The sequence below is a fragment of the Gorilla gorilla genome, chromosome 16, assembly GCF_029281585.2.
Source record: "Gorilla gorilla gorilla isolate KB3781 chromosome 16, NHGRI_mGorGor1-v2.1_pri, whole genome shotgun sequence".
Taxonomy (NCBI): Eukaryota; Metazoa; Chordata; class Mammalia; order Primates; family Hominidae; genus Gorilla; species Gorilla gorilla.
In genome coordinates, this window is record NC_073240.2 from 68283256 (window position 1) to 68302973 (window position 19718).

The following is a 19718-nucleotide window of genomic DNA, read 5'->3' on the forward strand; positions in this document are numbered from 1 at the left end:
GAGTTGCAATAAGCTAAGGAAATAGACAATCACAACTAACAAGAATGATGCTTCTCACGCATTTTAATCAGCATGCTGATTTATTAGAAGTCTATCTTTATTTAGATCTTCAGGTATTTTATTTCATTTTATTTTTTTGAGACGGAGCCTCACTCTGTCACCAGGCTGGAGTGCAGTGGCGCGATCTCAGCTCACTGCTCGGGTTCAAGGTGGATCTCAGCTCCACCTCCCGGGTTCAAGCGATTCTCCTGCCTCAGCCTCCCAAGTAGCTGGGATTACAGGTGCGTGCCACCATGCCCAGCTAATTTTTGTATTTTTAGTAGAGACGGGGTTTCACCATGTTGGCCAGGATGGTCTCGATCTCTTGACCTCGTCATGCACCCACCTCGGCCTCTCAAAGTGCTGGGATTACAGGCCTGAGCCACTGCGCCCAGCCTAGGTATTTTATAAAATGACTTTAGATGTGTCAATGGGGGTTTATAAATATAATTGATTAATTACCTGAAATTAATGGGTAAGGTTTAGACTTAACAACATATTATACCCAAATGCATACACAGATAAGGCACATCAGATCTCACTGATGGGGACCCAGCTCAGTTGTCCTGCCTGTGGAAGGCAGTTGTCATTCTGGCATACTTAGAAAAGTGCTCTGTGCTCTGGTGACTTCACACGATGTCCCCCTAACAGGCAGGATCTGTAGCTCCTCCTCAGATCCAGTTTCATCCCGGGCGCAGTCTTCTCAAGGTACGCATGCACTGAGCACAGGCTGCTGGCAACACTCGGAGGCTTCCGCACTTCTCCCAGATTTCCCTCTGGGATATTTTGGAGCCTAGCAAAGTTGCCTCCTATCTAGGACTCAGAATTTTAGAGCTACAACCTTGAGTCATCTCTTATTTCGTATCTTGGCCCATGGTTACTTGGGACCCTTAAGTCATCCTACCTAATTGGGAAACTGTCTCTGCCCTGTATTTCTCTTCCTTGTAACCTCTACAGCAGTGTAGACATTGTGGCCTCACACTGAAACACACAGAAACATATACACAAAGATCTGGTCTCATAAAAACTAACCAAATAAGAGCCAATTCCTCTACGAAGCACTGATGTTCCTATGTGGCCTCAGTCCCTCCCTCCTCAACCTCCCCTACACCCTACTATGGTCAGTCTCCCGGAAACTGATCCTAAGAGGTGCACACTACAAGCAAATGGCTGCATAGGACAGGCCTCAACTTCCCTATCCAAAGCATAGTCCTTTGTTCTGCCAAAGCATTATCAGTTATAACAGACCATTATCAATACAGTGATATTCACCCTCATCGATCCTTTTGAACTTAGGCAAATGTTCTGGTTTCTTCTCCCTTGCAACTAGAATGTGGCTACAATTTAATCTGGCGCTTACAGTCTCAGATGCTTCCCATCACCTGGGAAGGGAAGCTGGCTGTTTTGAGTCCTCCCCTCCAGTTTCAGTCTTCCCCCAAGATCCCATAAACATGCAAAACTTATTGGGTCTTGTTAAGAAAGTCACTTCCCTAGGGACTCTTCACCCATTTGTCACACTGCCCTGATAGCAACAGAAATGAGACCTCAATCCATAACATCCCAACAAGCTTGCCTTCATCTTCTCCACCTAGGCCTTCACATCCAGAATGATAACAGAGCCAGGGACACCTCTGGGCATGTGCAGGGAAGGATCAGCCCCTTGCTGCCCAGTGACATTCTGCCCCTCAGCTCCCTCCCTGCCCCACCCTTCCTTACCAGAAAATTTGAAAGCATTTTATCAACTGTGCCAGGCACAGTTCTAGGTGCTGGGGAAACAACAATGAGCCCTGCCCTCAGGAAGCTGCCACTCTAGAGGGGTGGGCATACAGTAAACAAGTAAACAGGTAAATGTGGTCTAGTATGTCAACTGCTGACAAGCCATGAAAGGGGAACAGCAGTTCACTAGTAGCCAGAAGATCAGAGATTAAATACTTCCCATTTCACTCTCCCCAAACTTGACACGGTGATGTCAGGGCTGGGCAGAACATAGGCCACCGGGAATTACCGGGACTAGGAGAACCAAGCAGTCATCTGGATTTGAAGTTGGCACGCATGGCAATAAGAAATTTGTATTTTCCCAACTTATGAATCGAGTTAAGCAGGCAACATTCAAGGTCCAAGTATATTTCTAAGCCCAGGAATTCAGATAGATGGGTTAGTTAGGTACAAAGAACTAGAAATCAGAACCTAGAGATATGAACTCTGTCTTACTGGGCACCAGCTGGCATGAAAGATTAACTACAAAGGAGAAGCTGGGACACGACTGGAACCAGACAAACCCTTTTGTACATAGGATGAGGCTGGGAGAGGTGAGCTCCCTTCGGGTGATGGGAGAAGAGCAATCAGACAGGCCAAACACTGGACCCAGGATTCAGATGCGTGGAGGTCATCCTGAGAAGCAACCAGCTCATACCATCAGGAAAAGTTCCAACCGCAAAGAGTAAAGGGACAACCTGAGAGCTAGGTCGTGGGGAGCTTGACCAGAGGCACTCAGAGAGGAGGCCACTTTTGGAGACCCAGGCTGGTAGGGGGTGGCATGAGGAAAGCCTTTCAGCAGGCAGCAGAGCCCAGCAGAGGCTGACACTCAGGAGCAGGACGTGTGTCCTGGAATTGATGGGATGAGACAGGGGTAGTATCACCCAGGCAGAGGCAGGGTTCCTGAAGTGTGGGCCACAGGAAGAGCAGTGCAGGTGGGTACTTGGGCATAGAGGAACCAGGCAAGAGGAAAACCATCACAGAAAGTAGGAGATAGAGGAAGAGCCTGTTTCATGAACAAAGAAACTCCCAGTCATCAAACTGACCTAGCAGCAAGGTGGATCTGATGCTGAAGCCTACAGAATTAATAATTAGACTGGTAACCAAGAGGAACTTGCCCAGCTGTCCCTACACATGTACTTGAGATTTCAGGCAAGGATGCCTTGACCTGCAGGCTAGTTTCAATGGTAGAAATAGTCCTATTGGTGTACCTTCTAGATGGTTATTGCTATTCACACATCCTTCACAGAGGGCACAGTTGACTTGGACCTCTCGAAAGCCTTTAGTCCTTTTCTACTGTTTTCTGCCCATCTTAATCTCATCCCTAACTGCAGTCATAGAATCACAGAATGTTAGAACAAGGAACGGCCTCAGAATTAACTGATCCTCATAGACGGGAAACTGAGGCTTAGAGAGGGGCAATGATTTGCCTGGGTCACACAGTAGGTGGTCTGTCTCCTGATCCTGAACTTAGTGTTCCTTTCACTGCACCACAAAGCCTACACTGAGTGACCACCTTATATAGGGAGCCCTATAATGCTACAGGATAGTTTGCAAGCTATCTCCGAAATCTTAAAGTGGATGTTCAGGTTTATAAAGACGGCTGTTCATGAACAGGGCACATTCTCCTCTGAACATAGGCAGGACACTCTCATTAAGTGATAGGAATCACTTGTACCTGTGAAATAGAAAATAAACCCCAGACAAAAGACTCCAGAATACTGAGATGCAAATGTCTCCATAGACAAGGAAATCATTCGGCAAGGATCACACTTAGCAACAGTTCTCCTAAAGTAACTTAAACCATTTTTTTTTTTATTATTATACTTTAAGTTCTAGGGTACATGTGCACAACGTGCAGGTTTGTTACATATGTATCCATGTGCCATGTTAGTGTCCTGCACCCATTAACTCGTCATTTACATTAGGTATATCTCCTAATGCTATTCCTCTCCCCTCCCCTCACCCCACGACAGGCCCCGGTGTGTGATGTTCCCTACCCTGTGTCCAAGTGTTCTCATTGTTCAGTTCCCACCTATGAGTGAGAACATGCAGTGTTTGGTTTTCTGTCTTTGCGATAGTTTGCTGAGAATGATGGGCTTAAACCATTTTTTAAATGAACTCGTACAACATCCTAGCTCAGTGGTAGACTTTTGCTAGAAATGACCTACCCTATTGGTATATTCTTCTAAGTTGATTAATAAAAAATATTTATTACGCAAATCCTTTTTGTTGACAAGTTAAAATGGAGTCTCATCTTTCATATCTCCCTGAAGATTGCCACCTTGTGAGATTGAAAATACTCATTAAATTCCATCACCAGACAGGCACAAATGAGAGGGCGATTGTTTTTAAGCATGTGAGGGGAATCCTTGGTAAACTCATTTGTTTGGATATCATTAACAGAACAATCGGCGAGGATCTCCAGGGGGTCCTCATGACCTTTGCTCGCAATCTCTTCATCATCCATCAAGAAATATCAGCACCTAATATGCAAGGCGAGACCAATTTTAAGGTGAGGTGTTAATTAACTAACGATTCTGGTTAATTTCTATACAAGGGCTGAAAATACCTCATGCTGTATTGTAAACAAGTGCTAAACAATCTTTTTTTTATTGTAAGCAGTACATATTTTACAGTGTGCAGGGTCAATACTGTAAGGTTCCCACTGAGGCCGTTAGTTAAATTTAATAGTCTGAAACTTTTTCTTTGAAATAGAGTTGACTTTTAACTTGCTGCCATTTTCAAACCCCAGCTCCTAAGATAGCAGATCTTTCTGATGTTGGACGTGAGTCTGAAATGTCACAATGGAACCAAAACAGAGATCGTCACAACCAAAAATTGTGAATGTTATCTATCTATATTCCAGATAATACAAGGTCTGACTAGTGATTCCTGGGAAGCCCTAGTTTCTAGAGCCAGAGAAGTTCTAAGACCCGAGAAAGCAATGTGTGTTAGGGAGAAGCAGAAAATATAGCATGTATGTGGGCCATCTACCCCACCCGTTTCTCCACCGTGGGTTGGATTATTTCACTACTAACCTTTAGAAGCCTCCTTATGACCTTTAAAGATGTTGGTCTATCAAATCCAGTTGTGTATAATTGACTAGAAGTCTCCAAACTCTAAACTACAGGAACAAGGTCTGTACGGGAGTTTCTGAAATACTGTCTGAACAGAGATGATCACGTGGTATTGAACAGCAAGGTATGAATCTGATTCCCAGCCTAGGCCTTCATTAATTCAAAAGACACAATCAGAAACCACATGTAGTTTTTCTCCTAAATGGAAAGTCCAACAAAAGCTTAATAGAAATGTAATTTTAATTACATTTTTGATTCAAGCTAGGGCCTAACTCCTTTAGTAACAGTAACAATAACAATGTGATTTTATGAGCTGGGAGAATGACCACTGCTTTCCCTACAACATGATTGAGAAGATTCAAGAAAAGACAGACCAAATGTTACATCAGTGTTCACTGGTCCTAAAGGATCTATGCTCATTATTTACTGTTTTTTTTTTTTTTGTTTTTGTTTTTTAAAGAGACGGGATATCTCACTGTCTTGCCTAGGCTGGTCTCAAGCTCCTGAGCTCAAGGGATCTTGTCTTGGCCTCTCAAAGTGCTGGGATTACAGGCATGAGCCACCTTGCCCAGCCTATCATTTACATTTTAAGTTCCTGCTAGCTAGTAGCATCATCCTATCTGTTAGTGCCATGTGCAAAACTTTGAGCCTCTCTGCATTTGATCCATTCAGCCTGTCCAAATATAGCTAATAATCAGAATCAGATGCTTTAACCTCAAATGCATTCAGACTAAGTTGATTCTGGGCTTGTCTCGCTGTTGGCAGAGTCAACCACCTTTGACAAAATGAAAGCTATTTATCTGCCCTTTCTCTGACTTTCAAAATCATAAAAAGTCAGATGTTCTTAGGTAGCTTTTAATTATGTCATGGTTTCTAGCCTTCTGATATGAATGTTTGTTTTCTTGATTTTTACTCATGTTAGGTCTAAAGGCAAAAACTTTCAATCTCAGTAATATAGGTACAATAACAAAAACTTGAAGTGGTGGAATAGATTCATCTTTGCTAGTATTTTCTGTCTTCTACTTAGTGGCATTGTGGTAGGTATTTTCAGCTTTTAAACAAGGATTTACCAGCAAAGTAAAGGCTAAATAAAAATGGAAGGTGATTGAGGCTGGGCACAATGGCTCATGCCTGTAATTCCAGCACTTTGAAAAGCTGAGGTGGGCAGATTGCTTGATCCCAGGAGTTCAAGACCAGCCTGGGCAACATGGTGAAACCCCATATCTACAAAAATTACAGAAATTAGCCAGGTGTGGTGGCTCATGCCTGTAGTCCCAGCTACTTGGGGGGCTGAGGTGGGAGAATCATTTGAGCCCGGGAGGTTGAGGCTGCAGTGAGTCTGGGTGATGGGAGTAAGAATAAAAAAAAGGAAGATGATGCAGAAAATGCATTTAACAAAATTTAACATTCTTTTCTGATAAAAACATTCAACAAAGTAAAAATAGAAGGTAACTTCCTCAACCTTATAAGGACATCTACCAAAAAACCCACAGCTGACATCATAGTTAACATTGCAAGACCAAAAGCCTTCTCGCCAAGATTAGGAACAAGACAAGGGTGTCTGCTCTTGCCACCTCTATTCATCATTGTACTGGAGTTCTGGACAGAGAAATTAGGCAACAAAAGGAAATAAAAGGTGCTGGGTGCAGTGGACCCCACCTGTAATCCCAGCACTTTGGGAGGTCAAGGTGGGAGGATTACTTGCACTCAGGAGTTTGAGACCAGCCTGGGCAACATAGCAAGACCTCATCTCTACTAAGAAGAAGAAGAAGGAGAAGGAGAAAAGAAGAAGAAATAAAAATAAAAGTATCTCTGTTTGCAAGTGGCAAATTCTTGTAAATAGAAAATCCTATGAAGCAAGAGGATTGCTTGAACCCAGGAGTTTGAAACCAGCCTAGGCAACATAGGCAGACCCTATCTAAAAATTAAAAAATTAGCCAGGTATGGTGGCACACACCTGTGGTTCCAGCTACTCAGGAGGCTGAGATGGGAGGATGGCCTGAGTCAGGTAGGTTGAGGCTGCAGTGAGCCATGATCTGCACTCCAGCCTGGGTGACAGAGTAAGACCTAGTCTCAAAAAAAAAAAAAAAAAAAAAAGAAAGAAAAGAAAATCCTAAAGAACCCATCAACAAGTTTATAAGACATAAAATCAGTATACAAAAGACAATTATATTTGTGTAATGAATAATGCAAAAATAAGTTTTTAAAAAATTCAAGTTACAATAGCATCAAAAAGAATAAAACACTTAAGAATAATTTTTTTTTTCTTTTTTGAGACAGGGTCTCACTCTGTCGCCCAGGCTGGAGTGCATTGATGCGATCTCGGCTCACTGCAACCTCTGCCTTCTGGGTTCAAGCAATTCTGCTGCCTCAGCCTCCTGAGTAGCTGGGATTACAAGCACGCACCACCATGCCTGGCTAATTTTTTATATTTTTAGTACAGATGGAGTTTCATGTTGGTGAGGCTGACCTCGAACTCCTGACCTCGTGATCCGCCCGCCTCGGCCTCCCAAAGTGCTGGGATTACAGCTGTGAACCACCACGCCTGGCCAGGAATAAATTTAACAGAAGTGCAAGATTTTTGCAGTGAAAACTATAAGACATGGGTGAAAGAAATTAAAGAAGACCTAAATGAACAGAAAGACAGTCTGTATTCATCCAATAGAAGACAATAAGGCTAAGATGCTGACATTCCCAAATTGATCTATAGATTCAATGTAATTCTTATCAGAATCCCAGCTGGCTTTTTTGCAGAAATTGACAAGATGATCCTAAAATTCATGTGGAAACATAAGAGACCCAGAATAACCAAAATAATCTCAAAAAGAAGAACAAAGTTGGAGAAGTCACACTTCTCAATTTAAAAACTTACTACAAAGCTACAGTAATCAAGACAGTGTGGTACTGGCATAAGAATAGAGATATAGATCAATGGCATAAAATTGAGTCTGAAATAAACCCATACATAATGTCCAATAATTTTTGGCAAGGGTGCTGAAACAATTCAATGGAGAAAAAATATTTTTTAAGTAAATGGCACATGCAAATATTAAGTTGGACCTCTGCCTCACATCATATATAAAAATTAAGTTAAAATGGGCCGGGCGTGGTGGCTCACACCTGTAATCCCAGCACTTTGGGAGGCCGAGGCAGGCGGATCATCTGAGGTCAGGAGTTCGAGACCAGCCTGGCCAACATGTTGAAACCCCGTCTCTACTAAAAATATAAAAATTAGCCAGGCATGGTGGCGTGCACCTGTAATCCCAGCTACTCAGGAGGCTGAGGCAGGAGAATCGCTTGAACTCAGGAGGCAAAGGTTGCAGTGAGCCGAGATTGCACCACTGCACTCCAGCCTGGGCGACAGAGCGAGATTCCATCTCAAAAAAAAAAAAAAAAAAAATTTAAGTTAAAATGGATCAAATATTTAAATGTAAGAGCTAATACTGTAAAACTCTCAGGAAAATACATACATATAAACCTTCATGACCTTGGGTTAGCAATAGTTTCTTAGACATGGTGCCTAAAGCACAAGCAACCAAAATAAAAATAGATAAATCAGACCTCATCAAAATTTAAAACTTCGTGCATCAAAGAACACTATCAAGAAAGTAAAAAGTCAGCCCACAGAAAGGGAAATAATATTTGCAAATCATGTATCTGGTAAGGCATAGTATTCACAACATACAAAGTACTCTTGTACTCTTACAACTCAACTACAGAAGGACAAATAACCCAATTTTAAAAGGGAGCAAAGGGAGAAAAGGACATTTCTTCAGAGGAGATATGGATATGCAGGCCAACTGCAGTGCTGACACCTGTAATCCCAGCACTTTGGGAGGCTGAAGCAAAAGGATCACTTGAGGCCAGGAGTTTGAGACTAGCCCAGGCAACAGAGTGAGACCTCATCTCCACGAAAACTTATTTTTAGTTAGCCAGGCATGGTGGCACACACCTGTAGTTCTAGCTGCTCAGGAGGCTGAGGGGGGAGAATTGCTTGAGCCCAGAAGGTCAAAGCTGAAGTGAGTCATAATCACACCACTGCACTCCAGCTGGGGTGATAGAGCAAGACCTGTCTCAAAAAAAAAAAAAAAAAAAGATGTACAAATGGCCAATAAGTATATGAAAGAATGCTCAACATCATAAGTTATTAGGGAAATACAAATCAAAGCCACAATGAAACATTTCATACCTAATAAGATGGCTACAGTTAAATAAAAAGGCAATAACAAGTATTGGTGAGGATACAGAGAAACCAGAACCCTCATATATTGCTGGTAAGAATTTAAAATGGTATCACAGATATGTAAAGCTTAGCAGTTTATAAAAAAAATTAAGTGTAAAGTTACCATATGCCCCGGCAGTTCCATTTCTAGGTATATGTCTAAGTATATTGAAAACATGTTCACACAAAAATGTGTACATTAATGTTAATAGAAGGAATATTCATAGTAGCCAAAAATTAGAAACAACCCAAATGTCCATCGACTAAGAAATAAGTGAATTTTATTATATTCTATGGATAATATTTTATATAATGGGATATTATTCACCTCTATAAAAGGAATAATAAAGTACTGATCCATGCTGCAACATGGACGAACCTTGAAAACATTATGCTAGGTAAAAAGTCATTCAAAAAGGTCACATATTGTATAGTTTCATTTATATGAAATGTGCAGAAGAGGTGGATCCATAGAGACAGAAATAGATTAGTGGTTGCCAGGGGCTGAGGGAGTGGGATGAAATGGGGAGTGACTGCTAATGGGGACAGAGTTTCTATTTGGGGTGATGAAAATGTTCTGGAATTATATAGTAGTGATGGTTACTTGCAAATATACTAAAAACCACTGAATTGTATACTTTATAAGGGTGAATTTTATGGTATGGGAATTATACTTCAATAAAATATAAACAAAGTAAATGGGAATGTGTCATTTTTTTCTTCCCAGCAACCAATGGAAAGAAACCCTCCCATCAGCCTATTAGCCCTCATTTTAGGGTGACTAGACCAATGCTTCTCAAATTATCCAAAACAAGGAAACTATTTGTTTTGTTTTGATTTTATCTGACTATCATGGATCAACATTTTTTAACAAAATAGAAGAAAATTTAATTACTAGAAAAATACGATTAAAAAAATTAAAGATGTACAATTTAGAAGCCCAATGTTTTTATTATTAGACATAATAGGCATAAAAATTCTAAAAAGTTTTCCAAATTCTTACTCTCAATTTTTTTACTCATTTCAGCAAGACTGGTAAGCCATAATCTGTAGACAAATGCCAGTCGGTAGAATACATTCTGAATAGAACTGGTCTAAACCACGGTGAACTCCCAAAAGGACCAGATGCTTGGGGGAGAGGGATTGTAAGAGGTCTTTAAGTAACAAATATTGTCTTTATTTACAGACCACCATTGCTGATATTGAAACTATTCTAAGAGTAACAAAGGAAAACAAAATGAGATTTGAAGAGGAGCAACAGTCCAAAGATAATAAAAACCTCTCTAAACCCAAGAAATGATCCTGGAATACAGTACATAACAATTTGGATCCCAGTCTGGAATAAAAAGGGCAATTTTTTTTTCTGTTAGAAATAAAAGCCAGGGGAAATTGGTTTGCTTTGTGTGCTAGGAGGTGAATCAGAACAGATTATAATGAAATGCTCTTTTTAAAACATTGTTTATTAAGTGATCTTATTTTATTTATTAAACCAAAACTTATTTGTGTTTTCATTTGAGAGTGTTGAACAATCCCTTCTTCTTCTCAAACTCAGAAAAAAGTAATCTGATAAAAGAAGAAAGTTAAAAGTCTTACTGATATCACCTCCGCATTTACTTCCTCATAGGCCTCAGGATTATGTAGCTTTTATTTTTTATGTTTTATAAAGTTTTCTCCTATTTCTAATAGTCCATCGATCTTCTGCATTTATAGGTTTGAATAAAGGCTTAAGCATTGCTATTTGTCAAAACACAAATGCCTTTTTTTCAAAGCTTCAAATTATATTGAAATTATATTTATATGAATTTTTAAGTGACTATCATTCATCGTGTTTTTGTTATACCAAGCCACTATTGTCTGCTATTGTTGCCATTTTTCAAAAAGTAGGATAAGCCAGCATCTAGTTAACCAAAGCATCAGAATGTATCTAGGTGGCAGTGTCTGCTCTTAGTTTAAGATGGAGTGTAAACTCGAGCTCTGTAGCTTGAATAAACATTTGTATTCTCTAGTTCTCCATTTAATACAGCAGTAGGATTTTTTCAAGTTTAGTTCAACATTATACTACCTTTAAAAAGGCAGACTGTTAAGATTGTAGTGGTGCTGACTCTAACTTTCAGCATTCACTTCATAATTGTCCAAAAATATTTCCACATCAGTGAGCTTTACTGAAGGGTGAAATAAAAGCAAATTACAACACCAAAACCATGTATTGTTTTAAAGAATGACCTTTATGTCTATAAAAATATTTTAGTGTATTGGGGAAAGGAAGAGGATTTTTACCTGTGGAATTTCAATAATTTGTTAACTGTGATTCAGCCACAGGCTAAGAGTTTCTGTAATAAAATTAACATTTGTGTGTGTCAGCTTTTGTTTTGCTATAGTTGGAAATACATTAATTAGCCAGGTTTCCTGCCTGTGCTAGGTACAACACTGACCTCTTTTTCTTGCCAGATCTCTCTAATCCATTCGAGGGGCCCATTGTTCAGACACTTGACAGATAGGAAGTCCTACATGCCCATTAGAGCCGCGCCTCGATTGAAGCCAGAGCAACATAAGGTCCAAGAGACTCATTAGTTCACTGGCACAATCGTGTCCTGAGAGTAAATGAAACCCTCTGTCTCCTTATGGCTCTCATCTGCTCTGGACTTTAAAAGAAAACTGTCTCCGTTTTGTTCGGCACAGTAGTGGATCATTCACATGGCGAGAGCCCCTGCTTAACAGTACAAAACTGTTAAATCTATCGGGAAGTTTTGCATGTGAATTTTGATTAGCACTCCCGAGGCTCAAGCTGCTGGCAATAGCGAAATGAGTTCGCCATCCTACACCATTGTTTTACCCACTTGATTGGTTTCTCAAACAATGCCACTTTCCTCCTTTGCAGCTATCATTTGCATATACCACAGAATTCAGACCTGTGAAAGTGATTGGGAGCAGGGTTCTCTACCTAAACATCTACAGCTTCAAAATTAAAGGAGAAAAATTGGTATAATAAAACAATCACTTCAAGTAATTAAGTGGAAGAAGCCAGAGGACCAGATTAAATTAGTGACATGTTTTAATTACAGAACATTTGAAAAGAAGCAATAGTCCATTATCTTTTAACACATATATGTTACATAGATACTGTGCTCTTGGTAAACTAAGGCACGTTTCAAAAAAGAATCATTTATATGTGTACAATATCTAAAGTATCCTAAATATAATTTAGTCACGATGAATTAATTACTGAACTTTTGCTCTTCTAAATAGGAAACCGAAATATTTGGTGGTAAGAGGATTGTGGGGAAATGATATACCATTTTCCAGGAAGTTTTTGGGAGAAGCACACATTAAACAATAAAGGTGTCTTTGAGAAATGACCCATTATTTAATGTTGAATGTTTGCAGTGGTTGGAGAGCATTATTGGATATAAGTATCTCCCTTAATATATTACCTATTTTATATGGACTTTAAAGAAACCAACGAGATTATAATATTAAATGTGCTACTGCCCACCTGTGCTGCCTACCTATTTAGTGACCTTTCCGTAAGCTACTTACAGTTACCTATAGAACAAACTGGGGGCTGGGGATGTACTGTGCTGGAAGCTTCATATACATTATTTGATTGCATCTTTCCAAAAACTCCATGCATGTAGGTACAACAACTGTTCTCATTTTACATATGAGGAAATTGAGACAGTGAGAGTGTCTCACCCTATGTCTCAGGCTAAATGAAATTTGGGATTTGCTGTCTTTTACCACAAATTCCAGCATGTTGTACAAAGTAGAGGGTTTAGTTTCACTTGTCCCAGATCATCCAAAGGATTTGCACATTTTTAGAATAACAAATTCTAGTGTGTTGCTTAAAACATAGAAAAAAACAGATTAACTTATGCATACTTCCTGCTAATGAAATGAGCTTGTACAACTGACAGCATGGTAAGGCACTGCAATTATGTGATCAAAGTCAGAAGAAAAAAATGGTGTCAGTGGAATTCTCCTGTGGTGATGGATCTGTAAGACTGGTGGAGAATGATGTTGGAAAGGCGTAGAATTTGGAAGCTGGGAAGTCATGCCCTGAAGTTTCGAGAGATGGGAATAAGGTTAAGAAATTGTAGAAGCATTGGGAAAGGCTTCCAACAAAATGTAGAATAGCCTGGAAGGAGTTTGGGGAGAATTATTTCAGCTATGTCATCCTAAGAATTGTAAGCGTCCTATTTTTTAAGTATAAAAATACGTATTTTATCACAAGTAATATGTTAGTAACCATCTGATAGCTTTAACAATTAATAATCATTTGTATTCATTTGGCACCTTTCTTCCAAAGAGCTCAAAGCACTTTACATTTGTTATCTCATTAATTCCCAACACTGTCCCTGTGGTGAAGGTAATAAGTATTTTAACATTTAAATGTTTATCTTTCAGAATTTCTCAAGCATACATTAATTATATTTCCAAAAATGTAAATGTTCATTAGTTTTATTTTACTGTTCCTCTGGCTTTAATGTGCATAACAAATTTGTGCAACTCTTTAAATGTACTAATCATGGTAAATCCCATCTGGAAAACCGTAAATGAAGTTGCCAAGATATGTGAGGGTGGCAGCTGGGGGACGGGGGAAGCATTCGACTTCACTTTTCTCGCTGGAAGAAGTTTGGATCAACCCATCACAATGGGCTCTTCTGTATCTTCTCCACATATCATTCCTTCCAAGAGGTGTGCCACAGGAAGCTCAGGACTGCATCTAAGAGCTTGAAGCCAATAGAGCTACTATTTATACCATTGTTTTATTAATGACTTCATCAGTGGGGAACAGAAACTTGAGGCATGCTGTTAGGAATTACATCCGAAAGAGTCACAGAATAATAAGGGCCAGGAACTGGTCTCCCCAGCCCTCCCTGTCTCGGGCCTGGTCATACTTTCCTCAATTTTCTAAGTAGAAAAATGGCAGAGCATATAGTACCTGCTCCTCAGGGAAGCAGTCGAGATGAATTGGCCAATGTTGGGAGAGTGTTTCAAAGATGAAGCGTTCTATATAAATGTTTAAGTATTATTATTACATGGCTACTTCAAATGGAAGTTCTAACTTTGAAATGTGATTATACACTTTCCAAAAAAAAACCCTTCATAACCACATATATAGGTTTATTTTTCACTCTAACAGTCTAACTCATGGTTGTGAAACTTTATTGCAGTTGATGGAGGGCCTTGGCTTTTATTAGTTTTAAACTGCTGGTTTCTGGGGTATTTATGTAAATGAGGGAAAGACACCAAAACAGTAAATAATAAGCATGTCCCTGCTGTTTAAAAATCTGTTGGTGAAAACAACTTTTGTTATAAGAAGACCCTAAATATAGCACAGAAAAATATAGCTTTGCCATTAACATTTTGTTTCACTTTTACAATTGTCACCATATACATGTGCATCACCACACATGCACACACATACACACACACACACACACACACACACAGAGGCAGAAAGGAGAGAGAGAAGTGAGCAAAATGCTACATTTTAAGATTTTTTTATTTAACAAACTGTTATAAAGTATACCAGATGGCTAATTATAGCTCCCAGAAACAAAAGGCCACACCCAAGTTTACTGCAATCGCCTCATAAGGAATGTTAGGATGAAATCATGGTCCCATAAACTCGACAGCAAAACTGCAGACCTTCCATTGGTTGCGAAATAAGCTCCAAATCAAAATTAAAATTTTGATTCATTTAAAGATTCATGCCACTTTGTTTCCCAGGAGAGGACACAAAATACTTTGCGATCACTGAAAAACTCAAAATGATTTAGGAACATGCTCTTCGTTTCCAGATTCCCTTTCCACGCTTTTCATTTTCTTGGGCTTTATTTTTCCAAGTTGAATATCTATAAACACATTGCTAAGCCAAAAAATTAGATCGTTTGCAACAACAGTGAAGAATCTAAAGGTCTAAATGTTCAATAATAGGGTATTGTTTTAAAAATATGAAATATCTACATTAAAGACTTCTATACAGCCATTCAAAAATCATGTTTCTACACCAACCATACAACCCAGCCATTCCACTCCTAGGTATTTGCCCAAGAGAAAAGAAAGCATATGTCCATACAAAGACTTGTACAGGAATGACCAAAGCAACTTGGTTTACAATACCCCAAGACTGGAAACAACCCAAATGTCCATCAGCAGATGAGTGAATTAAAAAATACTGGGATATCCATAAAATGGAACACCACTGAGCAATGAAAAGAAATAAACTATTAATAAATCAACAGCATAGAAGAATCTCTATGTTGAATGAAAAAATTCAGACAAAAAACGTACATACCTATTTAACATTCTAGAACATAAAAACTATAGTTAAGTAGTAACCTGGGGATGGGAGATGGGGTGGGAATAGGGTGAGGAGGAGGAGGAGGAAGAAGATTACAAAGAGGCAGAAGGAAAATGCTGGGTGATGGATATTTTCACTATACTGACATACAAATGATTTATTGGGTGTATATAGATGTCAAAACTTATCTTGTACATGTTAAATACTGTCAAAGATAAATAAGACTGGACACTAGGAAAAGTGGTAAGGACAGGTTTTAATCAGTAACACACTATTGCAATAGGGAAAAGGGTCCAGTGTAAACTGAATTCAACTTCAATTTCTAGAGAGGTGACTGGGCATTGTAAGGAGAGAATGAGGGAATAGAAGAGGGGACAGTGGCTGCTCGGTAGAGTAGGGAAGTGAGAAATAAAAACCAGGATGCAGGGTTGGTTCATGTGAAACTCATCTGGTTTTGCTAACTGACACAGAAGTTAGGCTCCTACCCTCCCACAGAGACTGGGAGATGGGGGCCCTAATTTAGGACTGGCTACAAGAAAGTTTATTCTTTTTGCAGCCTGGAGTTTTCTCAGGCAGGTATTTTAAGAGGGGGCTAGGGTCATCTTAGGGTTGCAGCCTTGAGCTATTAGAAACTATGTTAATGTTTGTTCAAGTCTTCATAGGCCAAGGTTAAGGCCTGGTCAAGAAGAGGGCTGGGAGGAGCCTGGCTGGAGTTTAGTCAAGGAGAGAATCTTTGTCAATATGTGCAGTTTATGAATGTCAATAATACCTCAAAAAGCTGTTTTTAAAAAATCGTGTATTAGGAGAATATGTTATAAGTGAAATTATATTCATTAAAATAAAATGTTATTACTAAATAAACATTTTAAAATGTTTTCAATAGCATGAAAACTATTGTTTTTATTCTAAGCATAATGCCCTTTGTCTAAATACTCTAGAATTCACATCCAGACCATGTCTTTGTTGGCATACCTAATCAACTCTGTGCCATACCACAGAGAATGCATAAAAGGGCAAATGCCTCCACTCACCTGCAAATATTTGGAAGGACAGAGTAGTGATTACGTGGCATCTGTAGGTATTCTAAATGGGTATGGAATATGTATGACATCTATTTCAGATTTAAATGTCTTAATGGGTTTTAGTTTCAGCTCTTTCCTTAATAAACAAATAATTTCTCTTCCTTAGTTCTCAGGTTTCTGATACATAAAATAAGAAAGAGGAACTGATATTTAAGCTTCCTTCCAGCTCTGATGTTCTACAATTCTATGCCACCGTCATCGATGTATATAAAGGAGACGAAATTGCTGTTGTTGTCGTTGTTGTTTAATTTCTTATTTTTTTAAGATGGAGTCTCACCCTATCACCCAGGCTGGAGTGCAGTGGCATGAGCTCAGCTCACTGCAACCTCTGCCTCCTGGGTTCATGTGATTCTTCTGTCTCAGCTTCCTGAGTAGCTGGGACTACAGGCGCCCACCACCACACCCAGCTAATTTTTCTATTTTTAGTAGAGATGGGGTTTCACCATGTTGACCAGGCTGGTCTCAAACTCCTAAACTCAGGCGTTCCACCCGCCTCGGCCTCCCAAAGTGCTGGGATCACAGGCAGGAGCCACCGCGCCCAGCCAAAATTTTATATATCACGCAAGGAGGTGTTTTCTTCTTCCAGCTTTCTTCCATTTATTGGAAACAATGGATGAAAATATTTTGAAAATACTTTGCCCCTTAAACGCCCCCATCTACTATCCAAAAGGCCTATGATTTTAAATGGTTGCAAAATATTGCATCATTTTAGAATAGTTCATTGCAACACATTTTTCTTATGGAAGGGAGCCATATGAAGCCAAGTACAACACGTCCTTTACACTGGGATCATGTCCTTCATTTTTTGGGTTTCATTCTTGGCACTGAGCTCTCAGTTATTGTTAATCAACAAAACTGATGGAAACACCTTATTTTGAAAGCATTTTTATTTGAACTGATGTCATGTATACCTTCTGCACTAGAAGATCTTGATGGAAAAAGATGAAATAGAAATGAGAATAAGAGGCTGGGCACAGTGGCTCACGCCTGCAATCCCAGCACCTTGGGAGGCCAAGGCGGGTGGATCACAAAGTCAGGAGTTCAAGACCAGCCTGGCCAACACGGTGAAACCCCGTCTCTACTAAAAATTCAAAAATTAGCTGGGTGTGGTGGCGGTCACCTGTAGCCCCAGCTACTCGGGAGGCTGTGGCAGGAGAATCGCTTGAACCCAGGAGGCAGAGGTTGCAGTGAGCCGAGACTGTGCCACTGCACTCCAGTCTGGGTGATAGAGCAAGACTCCATCTCAAAAAAAAAAAAAAAGAAAAAATTTAAAAAAGAAATGAGAATAAGAAACTTTAACTGGGCATTTTTGTCCCTGTACAAACCAGAGCATCTCTGGGTAGCTGCAGTGCTGTCTCTGAGCTTTAATATTTGCCTGTACCCAAAAAAGGATGGAAGATGCATTTCCTAATATTCCATCTTGCAATATAATCTCTGGTGAACTGCATACATTAGATATAATAAAACGGTGAAACTATTTCTACCTGACACCTTTAATCCCATCTTCTAAAGACATCCTAAAATGCCACCATGTTTCCTGGGCACCATCAACCAGCCGGCAGGCACAGCCTTTTTAGGAAGTATTCTGACATTCATGCAGCAAGGTCTGGACAAGGAGCTGAAAGCAAGATGATTCTATATCCCTCTACAAAGACCACACTTGTTATTATGACCAAAACTTATGTGTAAACACTTCTTTGAACTTCATCGCCAAGGCGGAAACCTGTCTGCTCCTTTTATTCTCACTACGGCTCATAGGATCTTGGCACTAACACATGAAAACAAAAACTTATAGATGACATAAGCTTTCAAAAATACTCATAAACATTCTTCTTAAGATGACCTTGTCTTTCAGGATGCCTGTAGAGTTTTTTATTTTTCTAATTATGGAAACATACCCTCATTCCAGAAAACAAATAGTGTAACATAGCTTCTTCAAAAACACATAAAAAATAAAAAATAAAAAATAAACTTTGTAAAACAGGAAAGCATAAGAAAAAAAATTAAATCAATTTTTATTCCACCACCTGGAGATAACCACTGTCAAGGTTTTGGAGTGTATCTGCCATGATTCCTGCCTAGGTCCTCTGTGTTTGCCATTCCCTCTCCCTGGGACACTCTTCCCTCCGCAGCTTGCCTGGCTCACTCACTTGCTGCATTCTGGTCTCTGCCCAGCTCTCACTACAGCAGGGGGGCCTCCCTGACCACCCTCATAAAGTAGTAGCACCATTACTCTCTATTCTCTTACTCTGCTTTATTTTTCTTCAAAGCCAATTAACAATGTGTGGTATTATGTAATATCACATAATAGATATGTTACTTAATTATCTGTCTCACTCAACGGATTGTAAATTTAAAGATATATGTATGTTGGCCAGGTACAGTGGCTCACGCCTGTAATCCCAGTACTTTGGGAGGCCAAGGCAGGTGGATCACCTGAGGTCAGGAGTTCCAGACCAGCCTGGCCAACATGGAGAAACCCCATCTCTGCTAAAAATACAAAATTAGCTGGGTGTTGTGGTGCATGCCTGTAATCCCAGTTACTAGGGAGGCTGAGGCAGGAGGATCACTTGAATCTGGGAGGCAGAGGTTGCAGTGAGCCAAGATCGCGCCACTGCACTCCAGCCTGGGAGACAGTGAGACTCCATCTCAAAAGAAAAAAAAAAGTATGTATATAAACAAATGTACATATATAAACACACATATATACACGTACATATCTCCTAGAACATTCTCTCTCAGTAGTAACAGTTGCTTGCTTTATATTGCATTTATTCTTTTATCATTTTGAGTTTCTATTATACAGATTCTTTTTTCTTTGCATATATAAACTTAGAAATAGGATCATCCCAGACATATTGTACAGACTGTGTTTTTTACTTAGCAGTAAATTATCAAGATACACTGGAAATTCTTACCCAGTGAGATTTTAATAATGGCATAAAGGATGTTAAAAATTCCCTATTGTTAGACCGGTACATGGGCATTTTGATACATCCACCAGATACATATCATGTTAGCATCAACCAGTTAAGAAAGTTAATGACACATATTCATATGGTACTTTATAAAGTATTTTCATATCTTGTTTGATCCTATAATAAACTCAAGTAAACAGAGCAGAAACTCAGGTTAAATAATTTCCTTGAAATAATATAACTAGTGTTAGGGAGTCCAGACTCAAAGGTAGGTCTACCCGTCTCTTCACCATACCTCATAGTCCCTGGTTGAAG

General features: G+C 39.6%; 1 protein-coding gene and 1 long non-coding RNA gene across 23 annotated transcripts in view; one reads left to right on the plus strand and one right to left on the minus strand.

The window, feature by feature from the left end:
- The window catches only part of IQCH (IQ motif containing H), a 247006-nt gene extending 235711 nt beyond the window's left edge, over positions 1 to 11295 (plus strand). For 20 of the 22 annotated variants that reach the window (XM_031002514.3, XM_031002515.3, XM_031002516.3 and 17 more), the window contains 2 exons: positions 4201 to 4309; positions 10283 to 11295. In XM_031002514.3, coding sequence (XP_030858374.3) covers positions 4201 to 4309; positions 10283 to 10396 — 223 coding nt within the window. In that variant the 3' untranslated portion in view covers positions 10397 to 11295. Of the gene's footprint in view, positions 1 to 4200; positions 4310 to 4927; positions 5011 to 10282 lie in introns of those variants that run through there. The other 2 variants (XM_063698639.1, XM_063698640.1) reach the window with 1 other exon arrangement.
- Positions 1 to 19718, minus strand: part of LOC109023504 (uncharacterized) — a 114938-nt gene that overhangs the window by 83325 nt on the left and 11895 nt on the right. The window lies entirely within an intron of this gene.